This window comes from Lottia gigantea (assembly GCF_000327385.1).
Source record: "Lottia gigantea unplaced genomic scaffold LOTGIsca_13, whole genome shotgun sequence".
NCBI classification, from domain to species: Eukaryota; Metazoa; Mollusca; class Gastropoda; family Lottiidae; genus Lottia; species Lottia gigantea.
In genome coordinates this window covers 1,301,659-1,325,803 of record NW_008707425.1, presented here as the reverse complement: position 1 = coordinate 1,325,803, position 24,145 = coordinate 1,301,659, and the positions used below count along the sequence as shown (strand labels likewise).

Genomic DNA, 24,145 nt, shown 5'->3' with positions numbered 1-24,145 from the left:
CACGGCAATATACGTCCTATTTCCGTGGGCGTATAAAAAATCTTGTCATCGGTTCATACTTTTTACATCGGATTTCGATTTCGAAAATTACAAAGGGCAGGCACTGAGAAGAAACTGAGACAAATGGAGCATATCTGTAAAAGACTAAGCTGAAAAAGCTCAGTATCGCAAAACAAGAAGTGAGGAACATCACAAGAAATATGCAAGAGCTAGAAACCAAGCAAAATGGGCCATAAAAAAATTGTGAGGAAAAGTTATCAAGAGAGTAAGTATATTGAATATCAAACAAGGTATATCAGATTTAGAGGATGAAAATTGGTAATTGCTGTAATACAGACTCATTAAAAGCAGAACTATGAAATTTTTCAGTAGGGTGTTCACTGTGGAAGACGTTACAAACATACCCGACAATCTGGCAGCACTAGAAATCAAAAGAAATTGAAATACCCAAACAAAAAGAAAAGATAACCTAGAACCTGGAGAGTGTGAACACCTCAAAATCACCAGGACCGGATGAAATACATCTCAGAATTTTACGGGAAATAGTTCAAATAACAAACCTCTCAGTATTATTTTCAAGAAATGAATGGATGAAGGAACTGTCCCCCAAAGCTGGAAAGATGCCCACATTACACCTATATTTAAGAAAGGAAAGAAGGTAACCACAGGAAACTCAGTGAATAGGCTTAATTATATTATGTAAATCAATGGAATCGCTAGTTGGAGAGCTACTTGACCACTTGGAAAGAAACAACATACTAACCAACTGCCGACATGAACTCATGATGGTAGATCCTGCGCCACCAATCTTAACTGACAGTTCTGGACGAGTAGACAGCCTTTATTGGTGATGGAATCCCTGTAGATGGATTTTGCTAGTGAATTCAACTAGAAGATACAGATTATGAGAAAGACCTTTGTGTATGGATAGGCAAGAACCTAAAATTAGAAAAACATGTGAAGGAGCAAACAAATAAAGCTAACATTCTAGGACTACTACGCAAGTCATTTACCTTCCTAGATAAGACTGGCTCAAAAGACTATACAGTTCTAGTAAGACCTCATCTAAATTATTGTAACGTTATCTGGTCAACACATATGAAATTGAAAAAGATAAAAGGTTACTGGAATCTGTCCAAAGGCGAGCAACAGCATTAGTACTTTCCCTTTGTGGAATACTACCAGAAGAGTAATCTCGTCCCCTTGGTTAAATATTTTAAAAACAAACTCGATAAAATTTTGATCGATTACCATTATACTAATTAACCAATCTCACTCTTCCTACCTATAGCAGAAGAGTTTGGAAGCCGGCTGCGGCCATACCTACTCTGAAAAAGAGAGGGTTAAAAGGGTATTTTTAAATGTCATAATAAACTTGCAGAAACGAAAAACGGTGACGTCAAGGGAATTTTTTCAAAATTTGGATTTTGAAAACAATAGGATTAATTTTTATTATCTAAGCAGACTTAAGCCTACTTAATCGAGTTATAGCCAATTAAACAAAAATTTCTTCAAATAATTTATTTTACATTTAAATGACATATTATAACAAACTACTTTAATTTTAACAAATGAGAAACGGAATCAGCAAATTCAAACACATTTACATCATTATTATGATTAATATAACATAACATTTATAAAGCACCAAAAATACCGAGGTCCTAGTTTTTGAGAAAAAATTACTTTTCACGGTTGTGGTCGCCATTTACTCTTATCAAGATATCGTTAGATGTGATTGCAGTTGTGTTGCATGTTTTGAAAGTACATTTCCAAACATCAGTATCAGTCTTCCTTTTATTTATACGATACTTGTAACCACCTACTACCAAGTAACGGCCGTTTCGTGATGTCGGTAAGAAGTCGTAAGCGAGCTGTGCGTTTGCCATTTTGAATGAATATGCATTCCCTCGACATACACGTCTTTATATATATCAAATTGTATTGCTTTATTACAATATACATAGTACATAGGGTTTGACAAATAATAATAATAATACAAATAATTACAAGATAGCGGAGGATGTTACAGTGATTCTCGATGTTTGAAAGCTAAATGTAAATATTTTCCAAGATTGTCTAAAACCTAACAGTTTTCAGAATTTAACAGTTCAACAAACTTAAGCATTGATGGTCTAATCCTGTAATAATTTTTAATATATTTTATTCTTAAGGAGTTATATTGAGGGCAGCATAGTAAAAGTGATATTCGTGTTGATTACACAAGTTGCAAATTCGGTCAGCTCTATTGGCGTTACTGTACCACCCTGTTTCTATCTCAAGGCAATGAGAGCTTAAACGAAATTTACAGATATACTTTTTTTTTAGAAAAATTGGTTTTTTCAGGTAATATTGTATGTTAAAATGTACATTTAACTGGCGATATGTAAGACAAATTAATGGTGACTAAAGTTCAATATTTTAATCACAGATGCCAAAAACAGTGAGTGACATCATTAGATATTAATTAATGTAAGTGAACTATTATCACGAATTTTTATCACCGTTAATGAGGTCTTAACACCTTTAATCTCTTGGCGGCATTCACCTCAAATCATCAAAGAAAACAAAACGGTGACTTCTCGGGAATTTGGAAATTCGTTCTGGTGACTTCCCGGGAAGACACCATGTAGAGAAATATGTCTCTTGCGTATTCTAAAGATTTCAACTAACAATATCGGACCATTATAAAGCCAATCACCAAAACTAGGTCAAACTACTTAATCAACAATCAACAAGCGGAATACCCCTTTAAATGATTTAAAAATTCAAAAAAATCCTACAAAATTGATTTCGAGAGAATGTAATTTAAAAGCAATACATATTCCTTCAAAATAATGAGTTTTGTTGTTGTTCCATGCATGTGTTGTTTCATCGAGCCTTTTTCTTGCTTTCTCAACTTTTTCGCTTTCTCGTCTCACGAATTCTCGAGCGAGGGCAATATGGCCACAGTCGGCCTCTATAGAAGATGATATGTATGTATAAGATTAAATAACGGGCAGTAACTCATAGAAAGCTTTCATAATAAATAAATGAAATGAATGGAGTGTTACACCGTACTTTTCTACACCAAGGGTTCATTAGAAGGAACATCGTCAACCTACATGAAATGGAAATTCTAACTTCCATGACGCCGACTAGAAATTATAGAAGAAGTCGATATGGACATAATAAACATCCACATATTTTCGCACTACTAGGTCTTTAATAGAATCTAGTTGTTGTCATTCATGAAACAATAAGTTCCCGTGTGCTACAAGCTATGCAAGTTCAAGATCACTGGATGGTTGAAAACAAATTAGCTGGCAGCTGCCAAAAATGAGTTGAGTGACTAAAACATACATTTTTTCTCATATTCTAGAGCTTTAGAGTGTGTTTGTAGTCCACAAACTTTGAATTTATTCATATCTTATCAAACTAAGTTTTTGTTGGGACACATAAAGTCATTTTAACAGTGTCAAACAATCCTTTTGCTCCTTTTAATCCTTAATTTTTTGGAAACTTATCAGAATCAAATTTCAGAATGAATGCAAGAATAAATTGATGATGCTGGTTAACTTTTATTTCAGAATCTCATGATATCGTCTGTTTTCATGTTAATAATGTTGTATTGTGTTTTCATGTTAATAATGTTGTATTGTCTGTTTTCATGTTAATAGTGTTGCATTGTCTGTTTTCATGTTAATAATGTTATATTGTGTTTTCATGTAAATAATGTTGTTTTGTCTTTGTTAATAATGTTGTATTGTGTTTTCATGTTAATAATGTTTTATTGTCTGCTTTCATGTTAATAATGTTGTATTGTGTTTTCATGTTAATAATGTTGTTTTGTCTTTGTTAATAATGTTGTATTGTGTTTTCATGTTAATAATGTTGTATTGTCTGTTTTCATGTTAATAATGTTGCATTGTCTGTTTTCATGTTAATAATGTTGTATTGTGTTTTCATGTTAATAATGTTGTTTTGTCTTTGTTAATAATGTTGTATTGTGTTTTCATGTTAATAATGTTGTATTGTCTGTTTTCATGTTAATAATGTTGTATTGTCATGTTGTATTATCTGTTTTCATGTTAATAATGTTGTATTGTCTGTTTTCATGTTAATAATGTTGTATTGTCATGTTTTATTGTCTGTTTTCATGTTAATAATGTTGTATTGTCATGTTGTATTGTCTGTTTTCATGTTAATAATGTTGTATTGTCTGTTTTCATGTTAATAATGTTGTATTGGATGAGTATATGCTGTATCGCAACTCGCAATATTTTTTTCATTCTGTTTCTCACAATTCGAGATATTACCATCCTATTTTCAACTGGATTTCCCCTTGTAAATTATGCAGGTCACAAATGAAATCAGTTTTACGTCTTACTCTAGCCTCATATAATGGGGCTAATGAAAAAGAGCAATGCCATACAATGTGCAATGAGCAAGTCAAGTTGAAAAATCAAAAGGTACTATCTCAACGAATGTCATGACATGCAGGTCAGAGGAAATTCTTTTATTACATGTTCATCTATACACATAAATACATTTTAGAAAAAGTCTGAAGCTCTAGATCTAGTCATCCTACCACTTGTTTCTTTTTTGGATTTTGATAAAGGAATCGATGCTCTTTGAGATGAATCCTTTTGGAACAACTGCACTTTAGGAGATTTCTTTTTACTGCTCTTTACAGGTGACTGATGAATTGGTACAATGGGTGATTTCAGTATGCCTTGATCAGGTTTTTTGCTTGGTGAGTAAACTGGTCGAGGACTAATTTTCATGCCCTTCTTAAATTCTAAAAAAGAAAATCCAAATAATGAGTTCTAAAATAGCTTGTCAGACATGGTAATATAATCCCAATAAAAATATTTGTCAGTACTAACAATCACCAGTATAAAACTATAACCTTCAGTCATACCAGTACATTGTTTGGAGCTTTACCAAGTTTCATCAAAATCTGTCAAGTATTGTGCCTTTTGACTGTTTACAAGCTAGAATTGAACACGCTTTCAAGAACAATAGATCAAAAAAAAATTTATGATTTTTTGTAAGGGTTCATCCTTGGGTGACAATAAACACTTACAAGTTTCATCAAAATCGCCAATAATCACGATTCTCAATTTTTGAAATCTTATTTATAGGTATGAGGAAAGTTACAAGTTCTAAGAATTTTATCTTTTATTTTTATGACAATTGGATTGGCAGCCTCAAATGTTGTGTTATGTCTTTGCGTTGAAACAAAGTTTTTTGTAAGTTTACATTGATAAGAAACACATTTCTCTTCTTGAAATTTTAAACCAAAAGACAAAAATTCTGGCTGAAAATTGTCCTCTGTAAAAACAAATTTTGAAGACATGATTGGCGCTTATGTTAATATTATTTCAATGCAAAGACATTCTAAGACTAACAGTTCCATTGAGGCTGCTATTTCAATTCTCAAATATATTAGAAAAAAATGAAATTTTTTTTAATTTGCTCAGACAATAAATTAACAACTTTTATTATGTCAAGGGCAATAACTCCAAACTATTTATCCAATCAATACCAAATTCAAACTCATCAGGATCTCATCCATATACAAAGGTTCATCAACATCTGATGGAAACAGTAGCCTCTATTGTGTTTTTACTTACACAAGGGTAATATATCGTTCCTCTGAAAATTTTATTTGACAGATATCTCCTACATGTTTACAGACAAACAAAGATTCATCAAAATATGATAAAAACTGTAGCCTTTATTTTTTCCACAAGCCAAATTTGATGCATTTTAAAGGGACAGATGCACCATTTTTTTCCCAATCATACCTTAGTCTCAGAAACAGGAATTTTTTAGCTGAGCCAATCATTAATAGTGTTCACATCTCACCGTCAAATCCATGTATGTCCAGAATTATCTGTGTTTGCAAGTTAAAAAGACTAGTCATCTTTTTCTTGAGACACTGCCATACATAGAAAAGACATCTATAGAAATAGGAAAATAAATTCCTAGTTTGAGATATTTTTGAAGGACTTATGAAATTTTCCTACATTTCTAGTACTTCTGAAGACTATTTACATAGACTTTTAGCTAGCAAATACAATCAATCAGAGGCTGTGTTTTAAATACTGTAAACATTATAATGTATGGTTGATTTAAAGTACTTACTTAAAGCTGTGTTCTTCTTCATATCAAAAACAACTTTCTTTTCTACACTAGGTCTAGTCTAAAAATAGATAATTATTTTCATATACAGATAATAAGATAGATTGTCACAGAAGAAATATATGCCCACTAGACTAGCATACCAAGTTTTATTAAAATTGGTTAAAACTATTTATTAATGATGCTTTGTTGATTGATGTATAATATATCAGTCATTGTGAGAATATGTGATTAATTTAATGATCACATGTCAGCTATGTTCATTCAGTAATAATTGAATTCAATTTTTCCTTCTGTCATACCTGTAATCTATCATGGCAACAGAACACATCAAATGTTACTGCTATGAAAAAACAGCAAAGGAATTTATGTTTGTAAATAAGCAAATCCTAAATCTAAGGAATATTATTGTTATTATCATGCTATGTTATTGAAATGAAATGAAAAATTATAAACAATCAAGGCTCTTCATGACGTATTGGGCTGTATAGTACACACATATCATACTTTTTTGAGTACTAACATAATGAATTTAGGTTCTGAACTTGTCTTGAAATGCAGACATGAGAACAAGTTCTTCTTGACACAGGCTGAGAATAGGTCAGTTGTCTGTCAGTTCACATAATGTGAAACTCTGAGTAACACCATTATGTTTTTAGGGTTCTGCTTAAATATTTCTATATCGCTCTACAATTGATGTATTGAGCACTAGTTAAACAATGAAATTTTTTTTATTATTGTATGAATCTACATAATGCAAAAGAAAAACATTTTACCTGTTGAGGAAGTATTTGACTTTCTAGAAGTACAGGTGTCTTATTTTCAGCTGTAACTTTGTTTTTCTTACTTGGACTACATATTGAATTTTCAAGTGATGCTCTTCGCTTGACTGCCTTCTGATCTGGTAAATTTGTTGAATTTGTTTTTTCTGAAGTTGCCAATGCCTTTCCCTTTTGATCTTCTGCAATAATAAATAACTCAATATTAACTTTACAATTAAGCAATATGATATAATTAATATATATATACTACAGTTCTTAAGAGTTTGTTTATATATGTTAATGAGTAAGACAAGTGGTATATATGACTTGTAACATATTGACAGTGTGAACTTATTACCACACCTAGGCCAGTGCTTTTCTTGGGATTTTTAAATCTCAATCTCACTCTAACACCACATTGATCATGTTACCTTTTATCCAATGAAACAGAAACTCATGCAAGATTTTTGTTAACATGTGGTTGCTTAGTATGATACACCCACTTCCTTGATATATTCCAGTATCAGTAATATCCCACTCGGTGCCAAAATTCTAATCTGTCCAAAATAGATTGATTTAGAACACAAAATTTCATAAAAGTCTGACATAAACTGTTGCCTCTATCGCATTTCCAAACCACATTTTTAAGATAATTTAAGTTAAAATTAAAATCAGATAAAAACTCTATCTATTGTGTTCACAAACAAATTTTGAAGCATATTTCCTATGTCAATAACTCAAAACCGTTATTTTATCAAATATTTCTCATGTTTATTTATTTTATATTTTTGTATTCTTGATTTCTGATTATTTATGTTTTTCATTTATATAAATTGTACTCTGAGATAATCAAATCCTCCTGAATTATTACTCAGATATAATCAAAATCTAATCCAATATTTCTATAATCCTCAATTGATCAAAGATATGACTCAACTAATTAAGAAATCAAAAATAATCCTAATCCTCAACTGATCAAAGATATGACATGATTCACTCAATAATTTTTAGAAAATCAAAAACCTGTATTAACTGACTACTATCTAAATCCCAAATTCAACCTCATTACATAACCATTCCTCGACACTGAAAAAGGATAATATTTCGAAAACCGGTTCGTGTCAATTGCGTAAGTTTTTATTTTACTTGTTATAAGTTTTCACATCATTGTTAGCGTTATTTATCACCTAAATATATATTTTTTGCATTTTTCATCATAACTTTCATCTTACTTTATATATCCCCAAACCCAGTTATTTGCATAATTTGATCCCAACATTTTCACGCTAGCATATACAGTTTCCTCCTGTTACATCCGCTGTACCAGAAGCCAGACATAGAAACACTAATCGTCAACAAAACCAATATCACGTACCCTACAATGGCCCTCTCTTCCATCGACCTCTACCACCTACCAATCGCCGACCACCAACCAACCCATCCAGTCATATTCCACCCCATCGCCGACCTACCTACAACACCTACCAATCAAGAGGTAACCATCGACCTGACCAACAAGAGAAACGACTACCAGCCCACCGACGCCAACCAGTCCCCACTCATAAGGAGGAAGAACCCTTTGAGAAGGTGTTCTTCCAAGTTTTGCAGTGCCTCCATCATTTGGCAATCCTTACCCTTCAACAGCAGGGCCAACCAGCGTTCACACCGTCAAACGCAAAGTCTCTGAGTTGGATAGTTTTATCCATCCAGCAATGAAAACATCAGCTGTCAACGCGAATATTAGATCCCTCAATCGGACATGGCTCTATAAGGTTACGCAGGTCCTGATCGACCATTACCAAACCACACGTCAAGAGAAGCTGACCACCATTCGTAGCAAGTCTTTATCATCACCTGCCGTCGACCGCATCGTTTCTCATGCCCTTTCCTGGGCCCGTCGCTCCTATGGGAAACGTCTCACCAGTACCAACCAGTACCAATCACACCGTCGACGACCATTATATCCGCTACCAAACCGTATTATCACCAAACCAAGGACAAATCATTATGGAAGCTACCTGCGCTAAAGAAATCTACCTTAATAATTGGATCATTTAACCTGAATCGAATTACCAAAACCAGTTCAGACACCGAAATACATTCTTACCCCGGTGCCCAAATCCATCACATACAGTCAATCCTGGAATCATACGACCATGATCCCAAACCTACTACCATTATTCTTCATGTAGGCCTCAACAACCGTGATCAGCTACCAAAGACCTCCTTTAACCAAGCCCAGAAATTAATCGCCACAGCCAACAAAACCTTCCCAAACTCCAAGATCCTCTTCACATGTATACCCATTTCAAATAAAATCTCGAAGAAAGCACAACAGAACCTCAGCACTCTCAACAACATGATGATGGAGTCCAGTATCAACAGCGCAACAAGAAGAAGAATTCGAACCAGTTGATAATCTTCATTGGTCTCCAGAAACAGCAAACAGCATTTAATTGTTTTGGATACACCAGCTTCAAGCATCGAGTAAGTCTTTAAACTAATTACTGGGGATAAAAATACTGAGAGGCCACCGCTAGGCCAAACTGTAGTTAACTTGAGTCGCAGAATTCTCACACCCCTTCAGCATTCAATCTTAGACCGTGGACTTAAGTTTATTCCCACACCAAAGATAGCTAACTTGAATTATCTCTGACCATCCAATGAACGATTTCAACGAAATCTTAGCTGCACATATTTTTTTTGAAACCACCCCCCACGTGGTGCTAGAACAATGTTTATTCCTAAATCCATGTGGACATCCCCTCAGGCCAACATCCATCCTGAAATATTGAAAGCATTTGCGAGTATGAATTGCCAAACAGTGAACCTTTCATTGGTTCACACACGAAAAGCCTGATCTCACACGAGTGGAACGTGAAGCGTTAAACTTACTTAAGAAAGACGATAGCATTGTTATTAAAAAGAGTGACAAAGGTTCATGTTGTGTCATTCTGAATAGGGAGGATTACGTTTCAGAAGCAGAGAATCAACTGAATAATCCTAAACATTATGCCATTTTACCGAAACCAATTTTCAAAGAAACTGCTAACATGATTAATAATATTCTTGCCGATAGATTTAGTCAAAACTAGTTATCTCAAACAGAAACAATAGGACTATCTGTCTGCCAAACCTGATTGTTGCGAGAGACATTTGTACACTTTGCCTACAATCCATAAGAATCCAACCAAGGAGTGGTTTATCTGTAATAAAATCCCTAAAGGCCGCCCGATTATATCTGAATGTGGTAGTGAGTCATATGCAGTGTCAGAATACATTGATCATTTCTTACTACCTCTAGCATGCCAACATCGCCCGTACCTTAAAGACACAACCGATTTTGTCAATAAAATAAAAAATCTTTGAGTTCCCTCTAATGCTATTTTAATTTCTATCGACGTTTCTTCTATGTATACCAATATCGATAACACTACTGGTTTAACGGCAGTTCGTAAAGCTTTTAATAGAAACCCAAATCCAAACAGACCCAACGATGCAATTCTACAGCTTTTAGAGATTTGTCTTAGTCGAAACGATTTCACATTTAATGGTAAAACATATTTATAAACTTCAGGGACAGCAATGGGCAAACAATTCGCCCCTTCCTACGCAAACCTTTTCATGGCAGAGTGGGAACGTGAGGTGTTGCCCCTCTGTCCATTTGACCCACTTTTTTACGGACATTTTTTGGATGACATTTTTATGGTTTGGACTTATTCTATCGAACAGTTTTGGGAATTCTTTGAAATTCTCAACAACCACCATCCTTCTATCAAACTAACCACAAACGTGAGTGACAAAATCATAGACTTTCTCGATACCACTGTCTTTAAGGGAGATTCCATAGCAGAAACAAATAAACTGGATATTAAAGTGTATTTCAAAGAAACTGATACTCATCAACTCTTGCACAAGAGCTCCTTTCACCCAAAACATACCTTTTTTGGTATAATTAAGTCACAAGTTTTACGATTTCATCGAATTTGTACAAGATCTTCTGATTTCAACCAAGCCTGTATGATTGTCTTCTCAAAACTGAAAGAGCATGGGTACTCTAAACGATTTTTACGAAACATAAAAAATCCCACCTTAGCACAGATAGCAGCTAAAAACAGACTTTATGCCGAAGTACCTCCAGGTTTAAGAAGTGCTCCATGTTTGTCCAGTAGATGCAAAACATGTCCCTTTATATCAGAAACTCATTATTTTGTAAGCAACTCTACGAATAAAAGGTACCCGATCCAGGAACATCTAACATGTGAACATTCGAATGTAATATATTTAATTTCATGCAAGAAATGCCCCAAACAATATGTAGGAGAAACTAAGAATAATTTACGAATTCGCTTTAATGCTCATAGGTCAGACATCAAATTAAAGAAAGACAAGCCTGTTTCTAATCATTTCAACCTCGACGACCATTCAATAGACGATCTCACCCTAATCCCAATTGAGCGTATAGAAATTGACTTGCCCGAAGATGAAACTACCAAATTCCGTCAATCTAGGGAGGCCCATTGGATTGAGACATTGAATACAGCAAGACCTATAGGACTAAATATTCATCATAGTGTAGGCATAGCACCCTTTGTTGTCCCGTTTAATACAACCAGCAATCGAGCAAGCAAGATAGTTCATGCCCACTATAAGAGCCTTCAAGAGAAATTCCCCCATGTCTATAAGAAGATAATGATAGTTGCATATTCAAAAAATAAGAACTTAAATGATAATATTGTTCATAGTAAACTGTATATAACTGATACTATACTTCTCGCCCATTGGGCGAGTTATTTTTTCTTATTTCAGATCAGAATAAGAACAGAAGAAAACCCAATATCAAGACCCTTAATCCTAATTTCTAAATAAAGTGTCTGCTCCACCCTAGGCCTGTACATTTGGGAGAATCAAACCCTCCCTTCCCCGAAATCAAATCAGGTAAAAAATATGATATTACTACGCCAATCCTTTTATATTAAAGATGACCTTGCAAAGCAAGGTGACATACGCCCATAAACAGCTTTGATTGTAAGTACAAATCATTGTTTGTAGCCTGTAGAGTGAGCAAAAGTTGCACTATATGGCTAATAGAATGAATACACTAAGTTGGAAACGACATTTCAGGGAAAAATTATCAGATCATCACAAAAATTGATAGGGATCATCTTCATAATGACATTGACACACAAAATAAAAAGCAACAGAATCTGTAAAGAATTGTTGCCTGTAGAGTGAGCACGAGCACTATATAGTTAATAGAGTGAAACGTCAAGTCAAACACGATATTTCAGTGAAAACTTATCAGATCATCACGAAAATCAAGAGAATCCATAAAGAATTGTAGCCTGTAGAGTGAGCATGAGCCAAATGTGAACGGACAGACTGACACACTGCCGGAGTAATTAAAATATACACCCAAAATACATTTGTTGGCAAATAAAAATCTATAGAAACACTTGTGCAGTTCGACCATTTTATTGCTTACAGAAAGGTGACGATAAATCAGAGTTATAAAAATAAAAATAATTATCTTTATATATACCTGGCTGGGGGGTTGTTTTTAACTGTGGAATATTTAACTGTATATCACAATCTTCATAGTCAGGTTCAGGTATTTTTAATGCAACAGTTGTATCAATGAAATCTCGTATTCTAAAAATAGATATATAATAATTTCACATATGATTATAATCTAAATCACATTCTAATGTGTGGGGCATTCACACCAATATAATAATCTACAATTTACAAAAAGTTTCAGATAGTTGAGTATTTCACTTATGACCACTTCAAATAATAGTTGTTTAACAAATTGATGGAGTTTTATTATTTAACAATACCACTGCAATTGTTGCTGTAACAAGTCAAACTTTCATCATAGATTATACACAGTGCATACTTAGGTATTTGAAAACTTCTAAGTTAAAAGGATAGCAATGTAATATACACCGACTAGCAGCTATGTTTCAGTTCTCTATTTTGCAACCATTATAAGCATGAAATATTTAATTAAATCACAAATTCCCAAAAAGGGGAAAGCAATTAAAACTATATTATTGTCCTGTTATTTGACGTTTCGGTCGAGATCTAATTTGGGTGTTTCTGAAGAAAACAAGAAAGCCGAAACATCAAATAACAGGACAATAATATAGATGAAATATTTAGTTATACATTTTATTTATAGCTGTGGCTTCATGAGTGTTCTATAGCAAAAAGTTAGAGAACATTTCGAAGAACTTGCAATCATATACACTGTACTTTGTGTATTCCGACACTCTGTGTATTTCGAATTACGCCACTAATCAGTGGTCCCGATACAGAAGATAGCTTGCCAGGCAAGGTAATATACGCCCACTGGCAGCTTTGATTTTGAACATAAATATTTATCAGTACAGTAACAATCACTAGTATGAAATATTCAACCTTCAATCATACACTTCTTTTGAACTCTTTAGGGCGAAACTGAATAATATTGAGTATGAGTTACTGCCCTAGTTCTGGAAAACTCTAGAAGACAAATATTCAATATTCAGCGCGGTATTGAATAATACAACCAAGTTTTGTCAAAATTCGGCAAGAATCATGCCTTCTAGAATTTTTATGGGCTACAAATTGAACAAGTTTTCAAGATCAAGGGCAATAACTCATGCTAAATATTTTTTTCGATTTTTCTCTTTTTCAATAGGCTTTATCCATGGGTGATAACAAACACTCAAGCCAAATTTCGCTAATATCCGTCAAGAATTGTGCCTTCTAGAGTGTTTACAAGCTAAACATTGAACGAGTTTTTCAAGAATAAGGGCAATAACTCATACTCAATATTTTTAGATTCTTCTGATTTTCAATAAGGTTCATCCTTGGGTGATAACCAACACTCAAGCCAAATCCGTCAAGAAGTGTCCCTTCTAGAGTGTTAACAAGCTAAAATAACTCATACTAAATATTTTTCATTTTTTTTCTATTTTCGATACGGTTTATCCATGGGTGATAACCAACACTCATGCCAAGTTTCGTCACAATCCGTCAAGAATTGTGCCTTCTAGAGTGTTTACGAACTAATAATTGAACGCGTTTTCAAGAACAAAGGCAATAACTAATACTAAATATTTTTCATTTTTTATAATTTTCGATACAGTTTATCCACGGGTGATAACCAACACTCACACCAAGTTTTGTCAAAATCCATCAAGAATTGTGACCGACCGACGGAAAGAGGTGACGGCAATATACGCCCCCCATTTCATGTGGGCGTATAAAAAATCTGTATAAATCAACATCTACTCATCTTAAAGGGATACCATGTCAAACATAAAATTTAAACTTATAAATCCAAAAAACTTAATAAAAAAGCAATTTACTATTGAAAAACACTTAATATTATGATCGCTGAAAAAATTCTGCTGATTTATCACCGCCAATGACCTCACCTCTAGATCAAGGTCATTTCCTTCAGATCAAATGGCATGGGTACTCGTATCTTTCATTACACCGTATAGAACAGAAATATGCAAGTTGACCATTCTTTGTTACAAAATTTTCAAAATTCTCAAGCTAACAATTTTCGTCCTGTGAACCGTGCCCATACTGAAGTATCTCTGGATATTTAACAGCAAATTATTGGATATTATGAAAAAGTGCCACGCTCTTCACAGTGATATTTAGCTACGAAATTTGGCTTACGTCGAACAATAATAAGCAGCATTTTAAAACTTAAGTTTGCAGACAATATTAATTCTAATAAAAGGCGTATGTACAGTAGCTCAAAATATGAACAATTAAATAATAGTAACAAATACAACTGAATTGTCTTTTATTATTGTCTTATTATGAGAAAGGTACCATCTGTAAAATGTGGGTCCACATGGTGCAGAAAAGTAGGACGTAAAAATTTCATTTCATTTGTAGAATGTGGGTCACTGAGCTATAAATAGTAACACGTGGCACATGTTAAATGTCGAAACTTTGAGTACTCCGACACTCTCAATTATCAGACATTATTTTGCGATCCCAGTGTATGTCAGATTACACAGAGTATACTGTACTTTCTGATATTTCCAAATCCTTAGATTCTTAGGGCCGTATGCAACGCTCTTACCTTTACTTAAGTTGAACTTTGGCTAAAGTTGAACTTTACAAAGTTAGGATTAAGGGCTGTATGCAGCGCTCTTACCTTGACTAAAGTTGATCTTTGGCTAAAGTCGAACTGTAGAAAGTTAGGATATAAGCTTTCATTTTCTACATTTGATAGTCAAATTTAAGCACGACTTTTGTAAAGATCAACCGGTGCATACCTAAAGTTCCACTTAAGTCTGACTTTAGTCAAAGTTTAGGCAAAGTACGAGCGCTGCATATGGTCCTTTTGTCCATCGATCAACAGAACTGTGTACTTCTACTACTTTTAGACCTTTCTGTGGCCTTTCATACTGTGGACCACGATGTTTTATTTACCAGATTATCTCATGATTTCAAAGTTACTGGTTCGGTTTTAGATTTGCTGAAATCCTACTTAACTAATAGGTCACAATCTGTCATTGTTAATAATAAATCATCTGCCAAAAAAGGTTTACTGTACGGTGTGCCACAGGGATACGTTTTGGGCCCAATTTTATTTAGCATGTACACCACCCCTCAGATATCGTCTTGACTTCTATCTATATGCAGATGATACCCAGTTATATCTGTCTTTTAAACCCTCTGTAGATAATAGTTTTACTTGTTGTAAATCTTCGATGAATAATAATTTTCTTAAACTGAACAATGATAAACAGAATATATTCTTCTTTGCTTGAACAATCTTGTATCGAAAGTGAAATAAAATGTATCTCTATCTGTGGGTACTCATGTTATATCCCTAGTCCCATCTGCCAGAAATATTGGAGTTATAATTTCGATCTACATTTAACCTTGGAACATCATGTAAATAATGTGTGTAAATTGTGTTATTAACTGTAACATTAGTAAAATTCGTAAGAACCTTTCCACTTCTTCAGTTAAAACCTTAGTACAAGCTCTGATTACCTCCCGTTTAGATAACTGTAATTCTTTATTAATTGGAACTCCTTTATGCATAACTAACAAACTACAAAGGGTTCAAAATGCAGCAGCAAGACTCATCACTGGCAAAAAGCATTACAATCACATCACATCAATTTTATTAGGCCTCCACTGGCTACCTATTATTTATAGAATTCAATTTAAGATTCTACTTTTAACATTTAAGTGTCTTAATGATATTGCACCACCTTATTTATCTGCACTTACAGAAATATACACACCAAATCGAACTCTTTGTTCTTCTTCGGACAATTATTTACTCGTTAACAAATCATCCAGACTTTTGACTTTCAGTAAGAGTTCTTTTACCGTCCAGACACCCAAACTGTGGAATATTCTACCTATTAAGATACTGTACTTCTTTAGCAATTTTTAAATCTCTTCTTAAGATGTTTTTGTTTAAGAAAACTTTAAATTTATAGATTTTTTTTATCATTTTATATTTTTTACATTTTACATGAGATAATTGTATGCAAAGTTCCATTTTGAACAAACCTATACTTTGCAAGTTATGCTCCTGGCCAAAAATGCCAATAATGAGTAATATAACCCAGATGTGCCACGCCCACCTTAATTTTTTTTGCATAGGGTAATTGATATTCAAAATGTTATGTTGTGTTTCAAATTTCAAGATTCTACATCATGCAGGTCAAAAGATATAGGTCTACAAAAGTCAACAAAGGTCAAAATCGAAAAATGAAAATATCCAAATGTTAAAACCCGTTCCTTTTTTGGAACTATAAAGCTGAAACAACTGAGCTGTTAACACAAACTGGCCAAAATAATGAGGTTATTGTGTGCAAAGTCCCTTTTTTAACGCATGTATCCTATGCGAGTTATGCCCCAGCCCCAAAATGTAAACAATTAGTAAATCAACCCGGATGTGCCACGCCCACCCCAATTTTTTTGTCATAGGTGAATTCATATTCAAAGTGTCTAGTTGTATTCCAAATATCAAGGTTCTACATAAAATAGGTCATAAGATATACATACACCAAGATCAAAAAGACACAAATATGGTAAAAAAAAACTCAAATTTGAAACCTAAAATATCAACCCTCTAGGTTAATTAGGTCACGTGCTAGAGCGGTCCAAAGTTGCGAATTTGGCTTTTTACGGATAGCTATAAAACCGGAAGTACATGTCGGAGGTCAAAGGTCAATGTATCAAATGATAGCCAAGGTCAATGACCTTGGACCCTATGAAGGTCAAGGTCATCAAAGGTCAAGGTCACATGGTGTGATCGTTTAAAGCATTAACAAAATTCAACCGGAAGTTGCAAAAAAGCAAAAGCGAAATTCAAAATTCGGCTCCCAATGTTTTTTGCATAATCGATTGCGGAATACATTCACATCAAATTTGAGCCTATCAACATTTACCCTGAGGCCCCATTTTGAGTTTTACAAAAGTGTGTTTTTTCAATATGGCGGTCAAAGTATGACTTCCGGTCTGGATTTTTTTTTCTCCGTTTTTTTTTGTAATAGCATTTACTTACGATCAGCATAAATTTCGTTGACCTATTTCAATTAAACCGGAAGTTATTCGACCCGAAGTGGATTGTACTTTCAATTGATTCCCCGTTTAAAACTGGAAGTAAAGTTAAATATTTGACAACTACATATTATTAACTTTAGTGATGCCCCTTTGCATATTAAATTTCAGAACAATCGATGCAAAAACAAAAAAGTGAGCTTCGAATTTTCAAAAACCGTAATTTTTCAAGTGCTATCATGTCAGAAATAACAGGTAGATTGTAAAAATGAAAACCTGAAGAAAATCGATGCAAAAATATGCCTTCTAGAGCCGATTTTCGACTTTTTGCACATGTGGACCTGTGGCACTTCCGGTTTTGCAAAAATGTTCCAAAATACACTCATTTACGACGTTGCCACTACAGAAGGTCTACACATGTAGTAATGTTGATGCAGCTGTTACAGCCTTTGCTTGAAAAGGTGTGGAAAAATCAAAAAAAGAAAAAAAAAAAAAAAAGAATTGACATTTCGATAACAAACTGGGACTTTGCAAAAGCAAAAGTCCAACAATAATAATAATAATAATTCACAATAAGTGATGGAATTTAAACCAGTTAAAAGTCACACATTTTGAAGAACAGTAATTGATGGTTGCTTGATAGATTCATCCTTTGGTGACAACAACAGAATTTATCAAAATTGATCAACAAATGTGCGTTCTCCAGTGTTTATGAGCTAGAAATATAACATTTTTTGAAAATTGATGAAAATACTCTGAGGTAATTTAATAAATCTTAGAAAGCTTCCAAGTCTGGACACTTTAATCTCATTTTTACCTATTTGCTGTTCTGTCACTTCCAGTTTTGTTGTCAAGGTCAATGTTTACTTGCATTTTTACTTTATTTTTACAATTAAATTCATAATCCTTGTGTCAAGATTAATAACAAGTATGATACAAATACTAAATTTGATCAATACATGTTAAAACTAAATTTTTACACAGAACTTTGAATAGAAAGTTGATTCTTCAATCTATACCTTTTCACTTGATCATAAAATAATCTTCTTTGCCAGGAATTACATTTAACATCTTTACCAAAATTAAACAACTTTTCTTCAATAATCTCACAGACAGCCTGTTAATAGTTTTAATATCATATGAAAACAAACTATAGTCTTAAAGGTAAGACTTCAATACAGCAGCAAAATTAATAGAAATGTGTCTGGTTATCCTTTCACAAAGCCTTCATGAATCATATGTGGTCAGAAGAATATAGGGGCATTCTATATTTAGTGTACACACCCTCCTCAAACTCATTTTCTTGGCATATTTTGACCATTAATTCACATTGATGATTGAAAAGGTTGATGATTGTCATGTTACAACTGGATGCTGCCGTGATATCTGTGACGTCATATAGGGTCATCAGTAAGTACATTACAAGACAATATGGCCTACGATTCCAACGGTAGCATTACCGATTGTGACTGGGAGTGCTCTCCCTCTTCCTTTGAAAGCAGCGATGAAATAAGTTCTGCCGAGGAAATTACCAGTTATCCACAACTTGACGTTCGACCATATGTTTGAACCAAAGGCGCCGAAAAATGAATCAGATTTTGTAGCAGGCTATCATACGGCCCTTTCAAATTATGCATTATGAAATAAGGAAGACCAGATGTAATCGATAATTAATATCAATATATAAGCAATGAATTATGCGAGGATGAAAATAGGTTGATATTTTTGCCTCCTAGAAGTGCCAGGGGCTATTTACAAAGATAGCTTGCCAGGCAAGGTAACATACCCCTACTACCAACTGTCAGAAATGATAACAAAATCTTTAGTGACTTAATAATGAATTTTCAAATAATCTTAAAATCGTCTATAAGTTAAGAATTTTTTTAAAATACTTACGATTGCTTGAAGCTGTGAGGATTGAACTGTACAAAATAATTTTTTTGCATTGATTACAATTGGATTAACAATTTTTTTTATGATATCCAATACAACTTCTTTTCTACAAAACAATCAAATCATTTGATGCATTTTTACTAAGTCAAGGACAATTGTCCTTCAAAAAACCATCAAATTTGAATTTAACCAAGATCTCGGAAATATAAATGATCACACCAACTTTCACTAAAAAAAAATGAAAACTATAGTCTTTATTGTCTTCACAATATCTTGAACCAGATGAATTTTAAATAAACAATTTTTTCAATTATGACCTTGACTTAGTTTATATGTGCTAAAACTTGTCCGTGATCACAATAGAAGCTATTCTGAATTGATAGTTGGTGTAATCACTGAAATTGGGAAGATCATTGATGGCTTTAAATATATATGACAGTGGTTTTTAATCCATACACATAAAAGTAATCAAGATAGTTTGCCAGGCAAGGTAATATATGCCCTCTGGCAGTTTTAAATTTAAATAAAAATAAGTAAAGTAAAGCAACAACAAACAACAGTAAAGTAACAATTACCAGTATTCATCTTTCAGTCATACACTTCTTTTGAACTTATACTAAATTTTTTTTGATTTTTCTGATTTTTAATAGTGTTTATCCTTGAGTGATTACCAAAAACCAAATCAAGTTTAAACCAAATCAAGTTTCGTCCAAATCAGTCAATTGTGGACGGACAGACGGACCAACAGACCGACATCGGCAAAGGCACGAGGGTGTATGAAAAAGGAGAAGTTTTTTTGCTGAAATACAAAGATTGTACTTTGAACATGGATATGAATACATGTTTTGGAGAGTAAAACATTGTTAAATAATATACATACTGAGTTGATTGATAAAGAAAGTTGAAAAAAGGTTCTAATATTTCACAGAGTTTTAACGATGATACCTGAAAAAATAAAAGGTAATTTTATCATAAATTTACACCAAATACATCAGAAAAACCCAATGACTTGTTCTTATATTGAGATGGTTAGGTTTAGTATATAGATGAGTGTTAAGTCCACATGTAGAGGAAGACTCGTGACAGTAGGAAGAATACTACAGAGCATAACCATGCCCCTGAGATAAGAAAGCTTGGTTTATGATCAACCTGGAGAAGAGAGCGAGAGAAGAGTCAACCTCCATGCACTCTCTACAACAACGAACTCTCCAGCTTAAACAACGAGACAGGAATGATGCCATCCTTCCCGTGAGCAACGGATGTGAAGGAATATTTTTTTCCATTACTGCCAGGTAATATGGAGGAGGAAGGTACAGGAACTGGAACTAGCTGTTGCGTATTGAGAAGATCCTGAAGTCTGCAAATGGATAAGAGCAGCCCTGTTTCTGTTTTAATGCTTGAATTCTTTCCTCTATTGATATATTGCGATTAAAACTTTTGACATAAGGCCATACAAAATAAATAGTCTGTTTTACAGGCCCTGTGCGCTCCAGTAAAATAACCCCGCGCTCAAAATCTAATTATTGACATTTTGAAGTAATTAATAAGTAATGTGCGCGCCCCAAAATAATGTGTAAAAAAGAGTTATTTCCCTTGAGTTATTTTTCGTAAAACCAAACCATGCTTTTCTAGTGTGAATAATTCTCATAAAATTTTAAAATCACAGCTTAAAAGTGATGTTGATTTTGACAATTTTAATTGTTAAAACCGTTAGAAGATTCATTAGATTGCTGAAGGAAGCACAATTAAACAAATTGTTGACACATTTTGTTAACAATCAAAACATTAATCTTGATAATTATTCCGGGTCTGCATACATTGGACCAAAACAAGACAGTCTACAAGAATGCACCCTAAATGCATCATTATCAGAAAGGTAGATATCTTTGGATATTCCATTACAAACAACAATTAATCAAACAATAAATGAGAAATGATAAAACAGTATTTATTGACTAAAGTACGAATTTTCTCATATTGAAGAAATTTTATTAGTTTGAATTCAATTACATATATTTATATACATATGCCAGTTTTTTATGCTAAGTAATTCCACAAAATTTGACGCATGTTAACAAAGTTAACAAGGGCAATAACTCAAAAAACGTTCATCAAAAATATCTCAAGTTAGAACTTGTCTGAGATCTTTTCAATTCCAATGATCACACCAAGTTTCCTAAAAATCGGTTGAAAACTGTAGCTTCTATTGTGCTCACAAACGATTTTGAAGCGTTTTACAAAGTCAAGGGCAATAACTCCAAAACTATTCATCGAAAATGCCTGAAGTTAAAACTAGCCCGAGATGTTATCTTTTCCAATGCTCATAACAAGTTTGATTAAAATTGGTTGAAAACTGTAGCTTCTATATAAGTGCTCACGAACATATTTTGACGCGTTTTTACAAAGTCAAGGGCAGTAACTCAAAAACCATTCATCTAAAATGCTTCAAGCTAGAACTTGTCCGAGATCTTATCAATTTTAATGATCACACTAAGTTTCATCAGAATCGAATGAAAACTGTAGCTTCAATCCTGCTGACAAACTATTTTTAACAAATTTCGACGCGTTTTAACAAAGTCAAGGGCAATAACTCAAAAACCAACGGACAGGGGCGACAACAATATATGACCACATATTTATGTGGGTGTATAAAAACCCAACTTTAAAGAGGCACTTTCACTATCCATGTTATCATACTTCTCGGAAACTGAAATCAGTACTACTAGTTTACAACCTACTGTCAAACTTTGAGCACTATTATCCCTTTATATTATTGACATTTTTTTACAAACTTCACCAAGAGTCGAATTGTCACAAGTTCTTGTACTTCTGTTGACAAATGCCTAAATGTTGCCTACGAATGGTACATTAAATGTACATTAAATTTGTGGAAATATATAAAAAATACTTTCGCTCGCTACGATTTATCCCAGTTGAAAATCTAAGCGCTTATAAATAATCAATAATAAATTCACCCTCTTGCCATGAATTTTTAAAAAAAAAGGCCTGTTATTAAAAGACTATTTATTTTGTATGGCCTAAGTAGGCATTAAAAAGTATTTGAATGGACTGTTTTGGATTTTCTGTAGGAAATCACTATCATATTCTTTTCAATATTAACCTCTGAATGGTTTTAATTTTTAATCAAGACCAAATGATGCCTTCTTGGTAGGCACTGTCAATTGGCTACAATACATTTATTTGCAGTAAGCTTTCAACTCTTTGTTTCAGTCTGATAAATGGTCATTTATTATCAAAATCCATAAAAATCACAACATAAAGCGAAAAACAGGCACAGGCAACAATATGTCCACGTTAACATTAGAATAATAATTACCTTCTTTAAACCTGTCAAAAATAGTTCTTCCAGGAAGATAAGATTAAAATAGGCTCGAAAACCAAATGGCACTTTAACATCTGATGGATTCAAAACTGTTTCTTTTAGAACAGCACATAAATTATCTATTGATGACTTGTTCCAATTTCTATTTTGTACATAACGAAGCATCTCTCTTAAATTTCTTCGTATCAGCTAAAACAAAACATTTCCTCAGGATTATTTACTTCTTATGTTACCGAACCTCAGAAGTAATATTTTCGACAGTATGCATGCAAAGATGTAACTGTTTATATTCTGCTTAACTTCTTATAATTTGGCTTTTAATAAAAACAATGAGTTCTAAAGCTATAGATGACACATAAGAGGGACTGTACAATTTTACAAATAAAAAATAAAAAAGATAGCTTGACAAGCAAGGTAATATATGCTAACTGGCAGCTTTGATTTTGAATAAAAATATTTGGCAGTACAGTAAAAATCACCAGTATGAAATACATTCCATTTGAACTTTTTGGGGTGATACTGAACAATATTACCATGTTTTGTCAAAATCTTGTAAGGATCAAGCCTTTTAGTGTTAACGAGCTACAATAGAATATTTCTTCAAGATTGAGCTCAATAACTCATTATAGTTGTCAATTTTCATTAAGATCATACTTGGGTGACTCACATCAAGTTTAACCAAAATCTGTCAAGATTTGGGTCTTCTAGAGTTTTTACATGCTAAAAATTGAGAGCGTTTTCAAGAACATGGGCAATAACTCATATTCAATATTATTTTTATTTTTTCCTTATGTGATTACTCACACCAAGTTTCGTCAAAATCCATCAAAAATTGTGCCTTCTTGAGTGTTTTTGAGTAATTTTTTCTGATACCTTTAGTCTACAAGTTTTCTACCACTGGACTGTCCAAAAAAGGCTTGATTTTCTTTTAGGTTCATCCGTGGGTGTTTCATAAAAATCTGTCTCGAATTGTGTCTTCTAGTATGATTACAAGAAATTGTGGACGGAAGAACAGGGGTGATATAAATCAGACTGCACCTAAATTAAACTAACATATTACCATCATAAATTTATCTAATCTCCATTTATCTAATGTCAGCCATTCTCGACTTTCTGTTACCAGAAATACTTTCATAAACAAAAACACTTGGTCTGGTGTTGATAGGGAAAGAATTAGTGAAGTTATTTTATCTACCAGTTCTTCCTGTAAATTATGACAAAACAATAGCATGAAATCTACAGCATCACAGCCTGTCATTCCAGATATGTTAGAAGTTAGTTTGCCAGGTAAGGTAATATACACCCACTGGCAATTTCAATTTCAAATAAAAATATTTGGCAGTTCAGTTACAATCACCAGTATGAAATATTCAACCTTCAATTATACACTTCTTTTGAACTTTTTGGGGCGATACTGAATAATATAAGCAAGTTTTGTCAAAATCCAGCAGAAATAATGCCTTTAAGTGTTTTT

The 24,145-nt window shown here is 33.3% G+C and overlaps 1 protein-coding gene across 1 annotated transcript in view; it reads right to left on the bottom strand.

The window, feature by feature from the left end:
- Positions 1 to 4,532: 4,532 nt before the first annotated feature.
- The window catches only part of LOTGIDRAFT_157138 (hypothetical protein), a gene marked incomplete at both ends in the record, with an annotated part of 36,007 nt that continues 16,394 nt past the window's right edge, over positions 4,533 to 24,145 (bottom strand). The window contains 9 exons of the mRNA XM_009048911.1: positions 4,533 to 4,780; positions 6,133 to 6,190; positions 6,906 to 7,090; positions 12,433 to 12,542; positions 18,455 to 18,552; positions 19,332 to 19,434; positions 20,209 to 20,273; positions 22,666 to 22,860; positions 23,732 to 23,875. Coding sequence (XP_009047159.1) covers positions 4,533 to 4,780; positions 6,133 to 6,190; positions 6,906 to 7,090; positions 12,433 to 12,542; positions 18,455 to 18,552; positions 19,332 to 19,434; positions 20,209 to 20,273; positions 22,666 to 22,860; positions 23,732 to 23,875 — 1,206 coding nt within the window. The remainder of the gene's footprint in view (positions 4,781 to 6,132; positions 6,191 to 6,905; positions 7,091 to 12,432; positions 12,543 to 18,454; positions 18,553 to 19,331; positions 19,435 to 20,208; positions 20,274 to 22,665; positions 22,861 to 23,731; positions 23,876 to 24,145) is intronic.